Source organism: Triticum aestivum, chromosome 5B, assembly GCF_018294505.1.
Source record: "Triticum aestivum cultivar Chinese Spring chromosome 5B, IWGSC CS RefSeq v2.1, whole genome shotgun sequence".
Lineage (NCBI taxonomy): Eukaryota > Viridiplantae > Streptophyta > Magnoliopsida > Poales > Poaceae > Triticum > Triticum aestivum.
Genome location: NC_057807.1, coordinates 451609269 through 451623527, shown reverse-complemented (window position 1 = coordinate 451623527; position 14259 = coordinate 451609269). Strand labels below are relative to the sequence as shown.

Below are 14259 nucleotides of genomic sequence, written 5' to 3'. Positions count from 1 at the left end.
TAAGTGGGAGGCTTGTCCAAGGAAGGACGACACCCAAGCACGGGTCCACCCGCATATCAAATTATCAAAGTAACGAACGCTAATCATATGAGCATGATGAAAACTAGCTTGACAGTAATTCCCGTGTGTCCTCGGGAGCGCTTTGCTTTATATAAGAGTTCATCCAGGCTTGTCCTTTGCTACAGAAAGGATTGGGACACCCCTTGCTGCACCGTAGTTACTTTTGTTACTTGTTACCCGTTATGAATTATCTTATCACAAAACTATGTGTTACCGATAATTTCAGTGCTTGCAGATAATACCTTGCTGAAAACCGCTTGTCATTTCCTTCTGCTCCTTGTTGGGTTCGACACTCTTACTTATCAAAAGGACTACGATAGACCCCCTATACTTGTGGTTCATCATGCATCGCTACCCAATGGTGCACCATACCGTACCAATCCAGAGGAGATGAAGGAGATTATGTGTCAAGTCCAAGAGTTGCTCGACAATGGTTATGTACACGAATCCCTTAGTCCTTGTGTTGTTCCTATTATTCTAGTGCCAAAAAAAGGATGGTACATCGCGTATGTGTGTTGATTGTAGAGGCATTAATAATATTACTATTTGTTATCGTCATCCTATTCCTAGGCTAGATGATATGCTTGATGAATTGAGTGGCTCTACAATATTCTCCAAAGTTGATTTGCATAGTGGATACCATCAAATTCGTATGAAATTGGGGGATGAATGGAAAACAACATTTAAAACTTAGTTTGGATTATATGAGTGGTGAGTCATGCCTTTTGGGTTAACTAATGCACCTAGTACTTTCATGAGATTAATGAACGAAGTTTTACGTGCTTTCATTGGACGATTTGTGGTAGTATATTTTGATGATATACTAATTTATAGCAAATCTTTGAAGGAACATTTGGAACATTTACGTGTTGTTTTCATTGCTCTATGTGATGCACATTTATTTGGTAACCTCGGTAAGTGCACCTTTTGCACCGTCCGAGTATATTTTCTTGGCTATGTTGTTAATCCACAACGAATTGAAGTTGATAAAGCCAAGATTGAAGCTATTGATAGTTGGCCGCAATCCAAAATGGTCACACTAGTGAGGAGTTTTCTTGGCCTCGCTGGTTTCTATAGGCGTTTCGTGAGAGATTTCAGCACCATTGCTACACCTCTCAATGAGCTTAGAAAAAAGGATGTGCCTTTCGTTTGGGGTACCGCAAAGGAAGAAGCCTTCTTGTTATTGAAACATAAGTTGACACATGCTCCATTACTCCAACTTCCTGATTTTAATAAGACTTTTGAGCTTGAATGTGATGCTAGTGGAATTGAATTAGGAGGTGTGTTATTACAAGATGGCAAACCTGTTGCATACTTTTTTGAAAAATTGAGTGGGCCTAGTCTGAATTATTCTACTTACGATAAGGAATTATATGCTCTTGTTCGGACTTTGGAAACATTGCAACATTATTTATGGCTCAAAGAATCTGTTATTCATTCTGATCATGAATCTTTGAAACACATTAAAAGTCAAGCAAAACTGAACCGTAGACATGCTAAATGGGTTGAATTCATTGAGACTTTCCCTTATGTCATTAAACACAAGAAGGGTAAAGAAAATATTATTGATAATGCTTTGTCTCGTCGTTATACTATGCTTTCACAACTTGACTTTAAACTGTTTGGTTTAGAGACCATCAAAGATCAATATGTGCATGATGCTGAATTTAAAGATGTATTGCAGAATTATAAAGAAGGGAGAACATGGAACAAGTTAATCATTAATGATGGATTTGTATTTCGTGCTAACAAGCTATGCATTCCAGTTAGCTCCGTTCGTCTTCTGTTGTTGCAGGAGGCGCATGGAGGAGAATTAATGTGACACTTTGGCGTCAAGAAGACGGAGGTCATACTTGCTACACATTTCTTTTGTCCAAAGATGAGACGGGACGTTGAGTGTTTTGTTGTTCGCTGCACTACATGTCAAAAAGCTAAGTCATGACTCAATCCTCATGGTTTATATATGCCTTTGCCTGTACCTACTGTTCTATGGGAGGATATATCTATGGACTTTATTTTAGGTTTACCTCGAACAAAGAAGGGGAGGGATAGCATATTTGTTGTCGTGGACAGATTTTTGAAAATGGCACACTTCATACCATGTCATAAAAGCGATGCTGCTGCTAATGTTGCTGATTTGTTCTTTCGTGAAATTATTCGCTTGCATGGTGTGCCAAATACTATTGTTTTAGATCATGCTACTAAATTACTTAGCCACTTTTGGAGATGTTTATGAGCTAAGTTGGGGACTAAACTGCTTTTTAATACTACTTGTCACCCCCAAACTGATGGACAAACTGAAGTAGTCAATAGAACATCGTCTACTATGCTTAGGGATGTTTTAAAGAATAATAAGAAAATGTGGGAAGAATGCTTGCCTCATATTGAATTTGCTTATAATCGTTCATTGCATTATACTACTAAGATGTGCCCTTTTGAAATTGTGTATGGTTTCCTACCTCGTGCACCTATTGATTTGTTGCCTCTTTCATCTTCGGAGAAGGTTAATTTTGATGCTAAACAACATGCTGAATTGATCTTAAAAATGCATGAGTTAACTAAGGAAAACATTGAGCGTATGAATGCTAAATATAAACTTGCTAGAGATAAGGGTAGAAAACATGTTGTGTTTACACCTGGAGATCTTGTTTGGTTACATTTGCGTAAGGATAGATTTCCTGATTTGCGCAAATGAAAGCTAATGCCACATATGGTCCTTTTAAGATGTTAGAGAAAATAAATGATAATGCATATCAACTTAAGCTGCCTGCAGATTTTGGGGTTAGTCCCACTTTTAACATTGCAGATTTGAAGCCTTATTTGGGTGAGAAAGATGAGCTTCCGTCGAGGACAACTTTATTTCAAGAAGGGGAGGATGATGAGGACATCAATACCATTTTTACACCCACGGCCCCTGCTGCTATACATACTAGACCAATTACTAGAGCTCGTGCACGCCAATTAAATTACCAGGTACTTCCGTTTCTTGGTAATGATTCTAATGTTCATGAGAATATGATGCTACCTAAATTGGATACATTTGTTTTGCTTACAAATGAAGTGCCTAGCTTGGAGAAGGATGGACATTTGAGCAAGAACAAGCATGGAGATGATGGTATGCGCAAGGGGAACAAGAACGGAGTTTCAAGTGATGATTTCAGGACTTTGAAGCCACTGTAATGAGTGCATGAAGGCTTGGATGAAATATATAAGATGTCACTTCACAAATTTCGTTCAGAGGCTATTATAGGTGTTGCGTCACCTTATTATTGGGACATGCCCTTGTAATTTTGAAATACGTGAGTATAGGATGTTTTTTAGAGTCTGTATGTGTGGGGAAACAAGAGTTAGGGTTGGTTTCGGACCCCTCCTCCAAGGGCCACGAAATTCCCCCCTCTTCCTCCATATATACAGTTCTTAGGGCGCCGTTTAGACTTTGGGTTTTGTTTAGATTAAAAGTTTGCCATAGCTACAACTTCACGTACTTCGTTTGTGTCCAACAACCAGACCAAGACGTCACAGAACCTCACCTTGATCAATAAAGCTTTCATCTTATATTCGCAATATCCAGATCGCAATCTCAGTTTCTTGCTTGTTCTTCGTTTGCTTGCAGGAAATAGACCCTCGTGGTTAGGTTGATCGTGCTCCGACGTGGTCAATAACCCCTCGGAAGTTGGTTTAGTAATTGTTAAGGTGCGGCGTCTTCGCACGTTCGTAGTCAGATCGTCAAAGTCGACTCTGACAGAAAATGATAGCCATCTCATCGAAACATCGAGACACCCTCGCCTCTATCAGTTAAATAATTTTAACATATTATTTTTGTGCAAACTTAATCTATAGTGCACGGTCCATTTTTCTTTCATACCAGCGGCGATCCGTATGTACACCCATTAAAACTAGACTGGGAGGGGAAAAATCATTAACCATGCATGTACACCTTTGAAAAACCTTGTGGAGAAAACAAAATATTTTTCATCTTATTCCGAGCGAGTGTGTGTGGGCGAGAGAGAGAGAGGCCTCACCACATTCAAACGCGTTGAGGCCACCGTCGGCAACACAAAATGTCATGTCATGTGAAAATAAAGGACATGGACCTACTAGCGTTTTGGGGCATGGTTATTGGGTTAAGAGCATGTGTTATTTTCTCTCATGTTGCAACGTACAGGCTCTTTCGCTAGTATATGACCATAGGCCTTTTTGCAAGTCTAAATGTTGCAGCGGGGGCGTCGAAAAGGAACAACGCCAACTATAGAGGGAATATTTGAAATGTGGGGGTTCTATATGATCTTTACTACTGTACTAAATCAATGACAATTAATATGAATAGGAGGGAGTAGATATTTTTTTCCGCGATCTGTCAAGAAATTTTCTAGCAAAAATCGCATCATTTAAGGTTACGAAGAAAAAACGTGTAAGAATACAAGCATGTGCATTCAAAATTCAAAATTAAAACATGATAATTTGCGAACTGTATAAAAATCAACAAATGACCAAACTTCATTGTAAGTTTTATAACTTGTTGTGAAAGAACTGCCTCATGAAAGGGTGGCTACTGCTTCGCTACCATGACCGAGCCCACTAGCGAACAGGATCGCTTTATCCGTTGATGGGGCTTTCTCCCTTTGGATGAATCGGCGTCGGCTGGTATGATTTTGAGAAGATATGATGGGTGTGTGATCTTTGTGGCCTACCGTTGTCTATTTAATTGTAACGATGCACTAGAGGCATAGTTACACGCGCCAATGCAAGTTATGGCTCTGGCAATCCAACACACTAACTTCCCGGTCATCGTTCAATCTGATTCTTGGGAGGCACTTTCGGCTTTGACTGGAGACAGCCTATCCCGGTCGGCATATGGTCATTTAGTTGCTGAAATCAAGCATCTTATAGTAGAGAAGGAGTTTATTTCACTAAAGATTAAATGTGAGCAAAATAAGGTAGCAGATAGATTGGCTTTTATAGTCGTATGGAGAGTACTAGTGCTGTGTGGCTAGATATAGGTCCGCCCCGTATAGATGAACGTTTGCCTCTCAATTGTAACCTTAATCATTTGGAATAAAACTCTTTTACCCTCTAAAAAAAAGAACCGCCTTATGATTTTTGCACAGTTTGCAAATCGTATCTTTAAGCTTCAACTTTTACATGAGCATTATCGTGTCCATTCTCTACATGCATAGTTTTATTTTTATTTTTCGAAATTCCAATGATGTCACTTGCTAAAATTTGGAGACGAGAGCATGTGAACCCAGGTCCAGACCATGACTTTGCCGGCATCAGCCGGCGGTGTCCTACCGCCACGAGACCGTTGCTCCGCTTCAGCACTACAACTCTGCACAGCCGCCCACCCAATCTACAGTTCTACACTCAAACACATAAAGTATGGCAAACACTCTTTTGCTAGCACGATGATCTGTGTATCCGGAAATAATTCTGTCACATGGACAAAATTCAGAAACAATTATTGGTGCCTGCTACCCTGACAGACAAATTCTTAGCATTACCAGACAACTAACTTCACCATGACAGCTTTGCTATGGGGAACCAGAAACCACATTAGGGAGTACCATTTAATTTTAAAACGAGCTCCGAGATTCCGTCAGATAAACTAATCCAGCAATTAAATACTATAAACGATGGGTTCAAGAATCATGACCAGGGAGATGCCGACTGTTGAGATCCAAATGACATATTTTACAACGGAGAAGATACCAATGGCGAGCCTAGATCATGGATTGGTTGGCTCCATGACAGACATAACTAAAGTATGTAGCAACTTGCATCACATGGATCCATTTTCTTTCACCGGACAACAGCAGGAGCTAGGAAGCATCACCCTGACAGGCTATCCTAACCAACCAACTTCCTTCCTTCCTGATCTGAAATGTAAGAAAATGGATGTAATTAATTAAAGAAGTTGCAAGAGGAAATTGTTACCTGCTATTGCAGCAAAGATGGGGAATGAAGATAACTGGCTGTAACATCAAGCACTATGCAATGGATATCATTACCAAAAAAGTAGAATGCACTTACATAAGAGGTGAGCAAACAAGAAAGGAACGTGTGCAGCTGTTGAATTCATAGAAGTGTCGTCCTAAAAGGGCTTGTGTAACAGGGTGGCTAATGACATTAAAAATTGTATCAGGGAAGGAACCAATATGCAGAGTATCAGGGGATAGGGTCTAGGCATTTCGCTCAATCAATTAGTTCAATGTGTTCATTTGACAGAATAATCAAAGTGCTAGATTCTCACGTTCTTGAAAAAGGGTATCTAATTGGTAAGATTAAATACGCCTTTCCTTTTCTGAGTGGAAGATTAAGTGACGACTAGCACTAGGAACTAATGAAGGGTGACAACTACAAAGATGCAGCCACACACAAAAAAGAATTGATATAAAAATGTATTGAGGGAGAAGAATTATGCATTCAACAAAGATGAACTGAACAGAACCCGTCAAAAAGATGAACTGAACAGAATGGCATATTTGATAGGTTGCTTCTTCTTCTATGACGTAAGATATACACTAAACTTCGTGGCATAATGAGATGAGGTGAATTCAAGCATAAACAGTGTACCTATCTGGTAATAAGTTCTTGCAGTCCAGATTCTACATCCATCTCTTTGTAGCTTTATTCCGTGAATCTTGGTGACTTTGTCTTCTAGTCTTTTTAAAGTCTCCATTAGAGGATAAAAGTTGCTTCTGTCTACCAACCAAACTTGTTTCCACTTTCGGATTTAAACATTTCTCTTTGAGTGGGGCAGTCGAGCGCACTGATGATTTTGCTGGAGGAAGAGATGTTTTTCGCACTGATACTCTAGAGCTTCCTGTGGATTCACAGTCTCCGGGAGTGCCGTCAGTGGGCTGCACATTAAGGCATTCTCTCGTTGTTACAGGAGACTCAGAATCCGATGATGATGGGCTAGTGCTACTCATATCATATAAAATATTGCTTGACATCACTGGGAGTTCAGAGCAGGCTGTATTTAAGTTGACAGAAGATGCTCTTTTAGCCCTTGTTAGTTCAACAACCTATTGTTATCAAACAAAAGACACGAGAAGTCAGCATTTGACCTGAAAAAAAATAATTTACAAATAACAATGTACACACAGTAGAACCTAGAATAACTGCTTACCATCTGCTTCAGAGCTGACATGTCTTTCTTCAGTTTGGATATCACCATGTTTTTCCTTTTGAGAATATCCTGCAGCTCTGCAATTCTCTACACACAAAAAGAGAAAAATATTGTAAGAATATGCCACCCACAAAGTAGCATGCAAGCATTGAGATAAGACATACCTTGGCATCAGCAGTGCTAGATGTATGTGCAGCTGCAGTCAGTTCCTTTATAATTGCATCCTTCTCTTCACATTCCTTCTGAATGTTATACAACTCTTGTTCTGCTGCCAGTGAACTTAGCTGGATATAATTTACAAGCGTCATCACTAAGAATGATGATAAGAGCACATTTGACATTAGCATAAACAATGCATATGCCATGGAAACATGGAGGTGTATATGACCAGCACAAACTATAATCATAAACGAATATAAACACAAAATAGATACTTCCGCCACGGAAAAGTACATTCTTAGTTACCTGATTGTCCCCGCTTAAATGATTATCCACAGAGGATACGACACTCCAAATGTCTGAGAGATCCGACATCCGGCGCTCCTCATGATCCACAAGACTTACACTAGTCCTATCAACTACATCGCTCTTTGCATCATCCATTCCACAGAAATCCTGCACATTTGTCCAGCATAAGAGAATATAAGGGAGACAAAAGCAACTCTGGGAGCATACTCTTTGTAAACATATACCTTTGTCTTGTAAGGAGTAGCAGCAGTCACCAGCTGTGAGCACGCACAGCATCTGGTTCCCTCCTCATCCATTAGCTTCTTGCTGCTTACCAACTCAACCTTTTCACTCTGGGTGGAAATGAAGCTGTCGCACTTGACATATTGCTGTTGCAGGGAGTGCATCTCGGACAACAGATCATCCAGCTTCTGCTGCATGCTTTGCAGCACCTCATCCTGCACAACGAAAACATTATTTTGTTGTTCACTTGTACTGCTGATTCAACACGCTATTTTTTTTTAAAAAAAATTGCTAGAATACAAATGTGCACCGTCTTAGTGGAGGTGGAGATCTCATATAATAACTCGTTTAAACAGCAGAAACTTATACAGGCACTTGATAGCATTGGGTGGCCACTGTGTATCCAAATAAGATCGAAACGGAAGAGATGAGAAGAAGCAAACCCTGAAATGAATCGATCGCTGGAGCTGCTCGATGCGGCGGGCCGCGTGGGAGCGGGAGGAGGCGGCCGCCACGGTGGCGACGAGGAGGACGCGGTGCATCGGGCTGAAGAGCTCCCACGCCGTCGCCTCGTCCGACGGGAGGCCCGGCGCGGCCGCATCAGCGGACGCCGCCTCCTCGGCGCCGACGAGGCGGCCCTGGAGGGAGACCCACGCGTGGCGCCGCGGGCTCGCCGGCTCACGGAAACGGCTCGAGAGGGCGCATCGGCGCCGGGAGGACGACGAGGAGGAGCGAACGGACACGCGGGACGGAGGCGGCTCCGGGGGCGGGGTCGCCTCGCCGGCGGCGGGGGCGGGGGCGGGGGCGGCGACCATGGAGACGTGACGCGTTTCGATTTTGGGATTTTTCCGGCTGTGTTTGGGGCTTTGGGCGGGTGGCTTCGGGAAAGTGGTTTTCGAAATGCCAAGTTGAAGCGACGTGTGTAACGGGCGAATCTTTGTAGATCCGGCCCATGAGTTCAGTCCCTGTAAAGGCCCAATCAAAATGTAACAGGGCCTGGTACTAACACCAATTGGGCCTTATTTGACGTCCCTCCGTCTCCCAGGCCGAAATAGTCAGACGGCACGCCGATGGAACAACCGCAAGCAGCCATGGCGTCGGAGGCCGGCGCCGGCGTCGACGCCGACGCGTACCGCATCCGGCCGCTCGAGCTCGGCGACCTCTCCAAGGGCTTCTGCGACCTCCTCGCGCAGCTCTCCCCCTCCGCGCCCCTCACCGAGGACTCCTTCCGCTCCCGCTTCGCCGAGCTCGCGGCCCTGGGCGGCGACCACCTCGTCCTCGTCGCCGAGGACGCCGGCACGGGCCGCATCGCCGCCGCGGGGGCGGTTCTCGTGGAGCGCAAGTTCATCCGCCGCTGCGGCACCGTGGGGCACGTGGAGGACGTGGTGGTGGACGCCGCGGCGCGCGGCCGGGGGCTCGGGGAGCGCGTCGTGCGCCGCCTCGTGGAGCACGCGAGTGCGAGGGGGTGCTACAAGGTTATACTGAACTGCACTCCGGAGCTGAGGGGGTTCTACGCCAAGTGCGGATTCATGGAGAAGAACGTCCAGATGGGGCTCTACTTCTGATCTAGGTTCAGCCTTCTCGGATGGATCTCTCCCTGGTGATGTTTTCTAGCTGTTGCCTGTATCTATATCTATGAAACGTGACGGAATAATTTGCGCTTTTATGGTTTGCTCTCAATTAGTTCAAAGATTTATGTTATCTGTCAATCCTTGCTGCTTTTGCATGAACTGGTAGTGATCGATATGGGTTGCACTGATAACTACTACCAGGTCAAAATGTTCCGCATTTTTTGTTATTCTGATGAACACAGCTTGTTGAAGTTGTATTGAGATGATTACATCCAAATATCCAGTCTCAGGCTTGCAGATAATTTTCCCTTGAAAATACTAAAAGTAATCTTGGAACCTCGGGGAAAAAAGTTATGTTGTAACATCATTTTGATTACACGTTTGCATTGGTAAAACAAAGAATACTACGAAATAAGAAAGCAAATCATTTCTAACTGTGTTTGGACACTGGTGAGATTGTAAAAAGGGGAAGGGCTGAATATTTGGGGAGAAGGCGGACTATTTTAGCATCTGTTGAATGTGTGACTTAACAGGACATCGATTTTAGTGAATGAAGATTATTTTTACCAGAAACTCATGGATGGATGTGTTTTATTTTTCGAACTGTTATCTGTCAATCCTTGCAACTGGTATTGTTGGCTACGCATGCTGGAGCCGTATTTTGATATTTCACTTGAAGGTACTAAAAGTAATCTTGGAACAGCAGGAAAAAAAAGTTATGTAACAACATTTTTATTACACATTTGCACTGGGAAGATTAAGAATACACAATAAGAAAGCAAATTATTTTAGCTGTGTTTGGACACTGTTGAGATTGTAAAAAGTGAAATGGCTGAATATTTGAGGAGAAGACAGACTATTTTAGCATCTGTTGAATGTGTGACTTAACAGGACATCGATTTTGGTGAATGAAGATTATTTTAACAGAAACTCATGGACGGTGGAATTAATGTTCACTGCGGCAAAAAAAAGGTACATGTGGAACTGTAATTGTCCGTTTTATTTTTGGTATTGTTTAGAAGATGTGGTGATCTGTTCAAGGTATTTGCATATGCACGGTTCTAAAATGAAGATGGGTTACTGATAAATGAGTTTTTAAGGTGCCTGTGAAATTTGCTATAGAATAGTATGTCTACAAAACGTGCTGTAGAATAGTATGTTTTTCTGCATGTACTTCTGTTTACTTATCATGTTTACTATGTTAGGGATACTTCATTCTTTGTCACACTGCACTATTTTTCTTTTGATGAAATTTTCCTATAGCATTGTTTTGTGATTATGTAAATGAATATGCTAGTCATCTAAATTTTTGCAATTCAACTTCTAGTGACAAAATTGTACAGTTTGAATCTCAAGATGGCCTTCTACCATCCTTTGGCACTCATCTTTCCCCACCACCAAAAAAGGGAAAAGAAAAACTTTTGGCACTATTTGAGTTGGAGGATGGTGTTACTGTGTTAGGGTGGTTGGTGCACAAAAGTTGAAATTCTTGCTATGAATGCTCCAATCACTTAGAGGGGAGCCTTGGCGCAGCGTTAAAAGGGTTCGAGTCTTGGAAACAACCTCTTGCAGAAATTCTGGGGAAGGTTATGTACAAAAGACCCAAAGTGGTCGGACCCCTCCCGGTACCCTGCGCAAGCGGGAGCTGCGTGCACCTGGCTGCCCTTTTTTAATGCTCCAATCACTTAGAACCCACCGAGTCATTCGTATGGGCTGCTCAATTCCGAATGTTGTGTGAATGAAATTTCGATGACAAATGGTTAAACTTGACGTTTACAAGATTTATGGATGGTACATTCATAACGAGTACTCATTTTACCTCTCTTTGGAAGTGGCATTTCCACTGTTACTCTATCTCTTTTCGTGAGTGCTCTTTGCTTTTTGTGCAAGTGGTGGATACATATACAGCTACCTTGGCAGAAGATGTTCTTATAACAGTTAAGCCCATCTGCAAACCTTTGCATCCTTTATGGGCGCTTGTACTGGAAGCTTCAAAACTTTCAGACCATGCAATATTCAGTTACAACAACCCGGCACTTTTGCTTCAGATTCAGAAAGTGTTCAGCTCAATCCTTCTGGTTAGAACCTTCACTTCTTTATTTTTAGACTTCACTTGATCTATCACTCATGCTGACCCATGACGGGGAGCTAGATTATTTCATCCACAGTAACTCATTCTTTGATTTCGTTCTCAGCTATGCTGGCGGTCTTTTTAAAGAAGGTGGCCATATCTTGTTAGATGAGGTCGGAAACAGTACGATGATTTCTGTATCGCCCTGTGCTGTACTAGTGTCTGGTGGGTAGTCAGAACTGAGAAGGGCCGAGCCTGAAGAAAGTCCTAGTGGTAGATGAATATTCTGCAGTTGACTCGCATATACCTGTGTGAGTAGTGGGAAGGGCAAGTTGACAGCAGTCCTAGGAAGGGTAAGGTGCAACAGTGGGACTGGGACTATATCTGAGTAAGTAGTGCGAAAAATCCCGCTCGACGCTGACGCCGGGTGCTGGTGCCTAGTGGATCCCTGAATCAGCTTGTGCTGTATTGCTTCCTTTTTACCTACTCTTATTTCTGAAAATGGACTGATCTGACTGTTTGTCATAGAACTCATAGTACGTCCAGCTGATGATCATTTCTGTAAACAGGCGGTGGTTTTTGAAATTCAGAGAGTGTGGCTGACTGCCTTGTGACCATGAGGTCACGGGTTCAAGTCCTGGAAACAGCCTCTTACAGAAATGTAGGAAAAGGCTGCGTACAATAGACCCAAAGTGGTCGGACCCTTCTCCAGACCCTGCGCAAGCGGGAGCTACATGCACTGGGGCTGCCCTTTAAAGAGTGTGGCTGACTGGAAGAGTACAATATATATTATCGTCGAAAGCTTGGAAATGAAAATTTTCCTAGAGCAGAGCTTCTGAAATCCATACTTACTCGCTCTTTTCTGCTTATAATGCTATTTCAGAAAATTGCGCGCTTTGGTCCTGCCATGAAGTCGGCGCGAGTGCGGAGCAAGATCCTGCCATGGAGCAGGATCGCATGGAAGAAGATGAGGTTGGTCTGCACTCTGCACAGAATCTTGAGAACTTTCATATTGAGGATCCCCATGGTGGAGGGAGGCATTATTGACGAACTGCGCAGGTACTGGCTGCATCTTGGCCCAATCGCCGTGATCCATCCATCCAGATCTGCGTGACAGCTTCCTTCCTTGCCCAATCAAGGCTGAGGTATCTTCATGTGGCCGTCCCTCCCTTTTGTGCCGCCAAAGCTGCACAGTAGTACATTGTATCCCGCGATGATCCGGTGTACAGTACCTAGTGGCGTGCCAACTTTTAACTGGATTCCACTCTTGTTGCAGTGCTTTGCTCGATCATCACCTTTGTTTCTCTGAACACGCTCGTGCCGTTTTACCCATTTGTGCGTACAGTCGACTCTTATCGAGGCGGTACCATGTGTCTATTTCGGGCCAAACCTATCCCTATCCGATCACCGTTCCCACTCCTTGAAAGACTGCTAGGTGCGATGCAGTGGGATCGATGTACTGACCACGGCACCTTCTTGAGCCTGGACAAGAGACAACGCACGGGATCATTGTCGTGTGATATGTAGGGGCTGATGATTAGCCCGTGACCTCGCCGTAGCAGAGTGCTAAACGGGAGCGGAAGTACAATTCCCTCTAATCAGAACAGCAAATGCTATGAATCAATTGCTCATGCACCAAACCGGCACTTGGGCCTTTGCTGTTGCCTTTTTCTTTTCTTTCGAGAAATGCATTTGCTGTTGCTTGATTAGAACATTCGAAGATGACGCTTTTGGGGCAAAAGGGACAAACGAGGCGGCCCAGCGCGCGATGGCCCGGACCCATCCTGTCCGTTTTGTGTCCGGGCCGACCCATTTCGAGCGCAAACTTGCGCCGGGTTTGGGTCGCGGCGGACACCAAACGGACGCGCGCTTCGTCCGCGTCGGGGCCGCGTGGCAGGCGGCCACCTACCTTCCACCGGTCAACATCAATGCGCACGAGCGGGCAGCCCCACCTGTCATCCGCACGTCGAACGGCTCTCCGTCCTTCTTTAAGTGGGAAGCGTGGACGGGTCGTCGTCCACACTGCCCCACGCCACCCCGCGGCCTCCTCGAAACCCGGCAGCGCCGAACCCCAAACCCTAGCCAAGAAACTCGCCGGCCGGCCGCCCGCAGCGCGACGAGGAGATCGAGCGCCGCCGCCGCCTCCTCCCCGACAACCTCTTTTACGACGCCAGGTACGCCCCCGACTCCGGGCTCTGGGACACCTGGTTTTGTGACGAGCACGACACCAGGCGCGCGTCGTTCTTCGCCGGCACCTCGACGGGGACGCGGCGGCCACGACAGGAGCGCGCAGCGCCTGCTCCCCAGGAGCGCGGGCGTAGGCGGGTGCGCGACGTCACGCCCATGCCGTCGCCTTCGCCGTCTCCATCGCCACCACCACCTCCTCGCATGACGGAGGAGGAGGCCCGTCTCGTTGCACGCGTCATGGAGGGCTCCATGCGCACGCACAACGAGCGCCAGTGGGAGGGCCTCGAGGAGATGCTGGCCCGCTCTGCCGCCGGCGAGGTCGCCATCCCCGAGCTCGAGATGGTGGCGAAGGAGGAGGAGGTGGAGGAGCCGCCGGTGGCCGCGTTCCACCCGGCCCTGGTTGGCCAGGGGTGGGGCTGGTCGTGCACGGCAGAAGAGATGGCCGACGTCGTGGGCGTGAACTGGCGCCCCACGCCGCCGCGGTCACCGGAGCGGGAGGAGGTGGTGCAGGCACCTCCCGCCGTCCAGCCAGCCCACGTCTACCACGC

General features: G+C 45.0%; 2 protein-coding genes across 2 annotated transcripts; one reads left to right on the top strand and one right to left on the bottom strand.

Moving 5' to 3' along the window:
* Positions 1 to 5587: 5587 nt before the first annotated feature.
* LOC123116405 (uncharacterized) lies at positions 5588 to 8759 on the bottom strand. Its single transcript, XM_044537369.1, has 7 exons — positions 8326 to 8759; positions 7885 to 8097; positions 7658 to 7807; positions 7357 to 7476; positions 7193 to 7279; positions 6634 to 7088; positions 5588 to 5936 (listed from the first exon to the last, which is right to left on the bottom strand). The coding sequence occupies exons 1-6, from the start codon at positions 8695 to 8697 to the stop codon at positions 6666 to 6668; spliced, it is 1365 nt and encodes a 454-aa protein (XP_044393304.1). The 5' UTR covers positions 8698 to 8759; the 3' UTR covers positions 5588 to 5936; positions 6634 to 6665.
* A 177-nt stretch (positions 8760 to 8936) lies between these two features.
* LOC123112402 (glucosamine 6-phosphate N-acetyltransferase 1-like) lies at positions 8937 to 9704 on the top strand. Its single transcript, XM_044533380.1, has one exon. It carries the CDS (start codon positions 8953 to 8955, stop codon positions 9445 to 9447), a length of 495 nt encoding a protein of 164 aa, XP_044389315.1. The 5' UTR covers positions 8937 to 8952; the 3' UTR covers positions 9448 to 9704.
* Positions 9705 to 14259: the final 4555 nt, after the last annotated feature.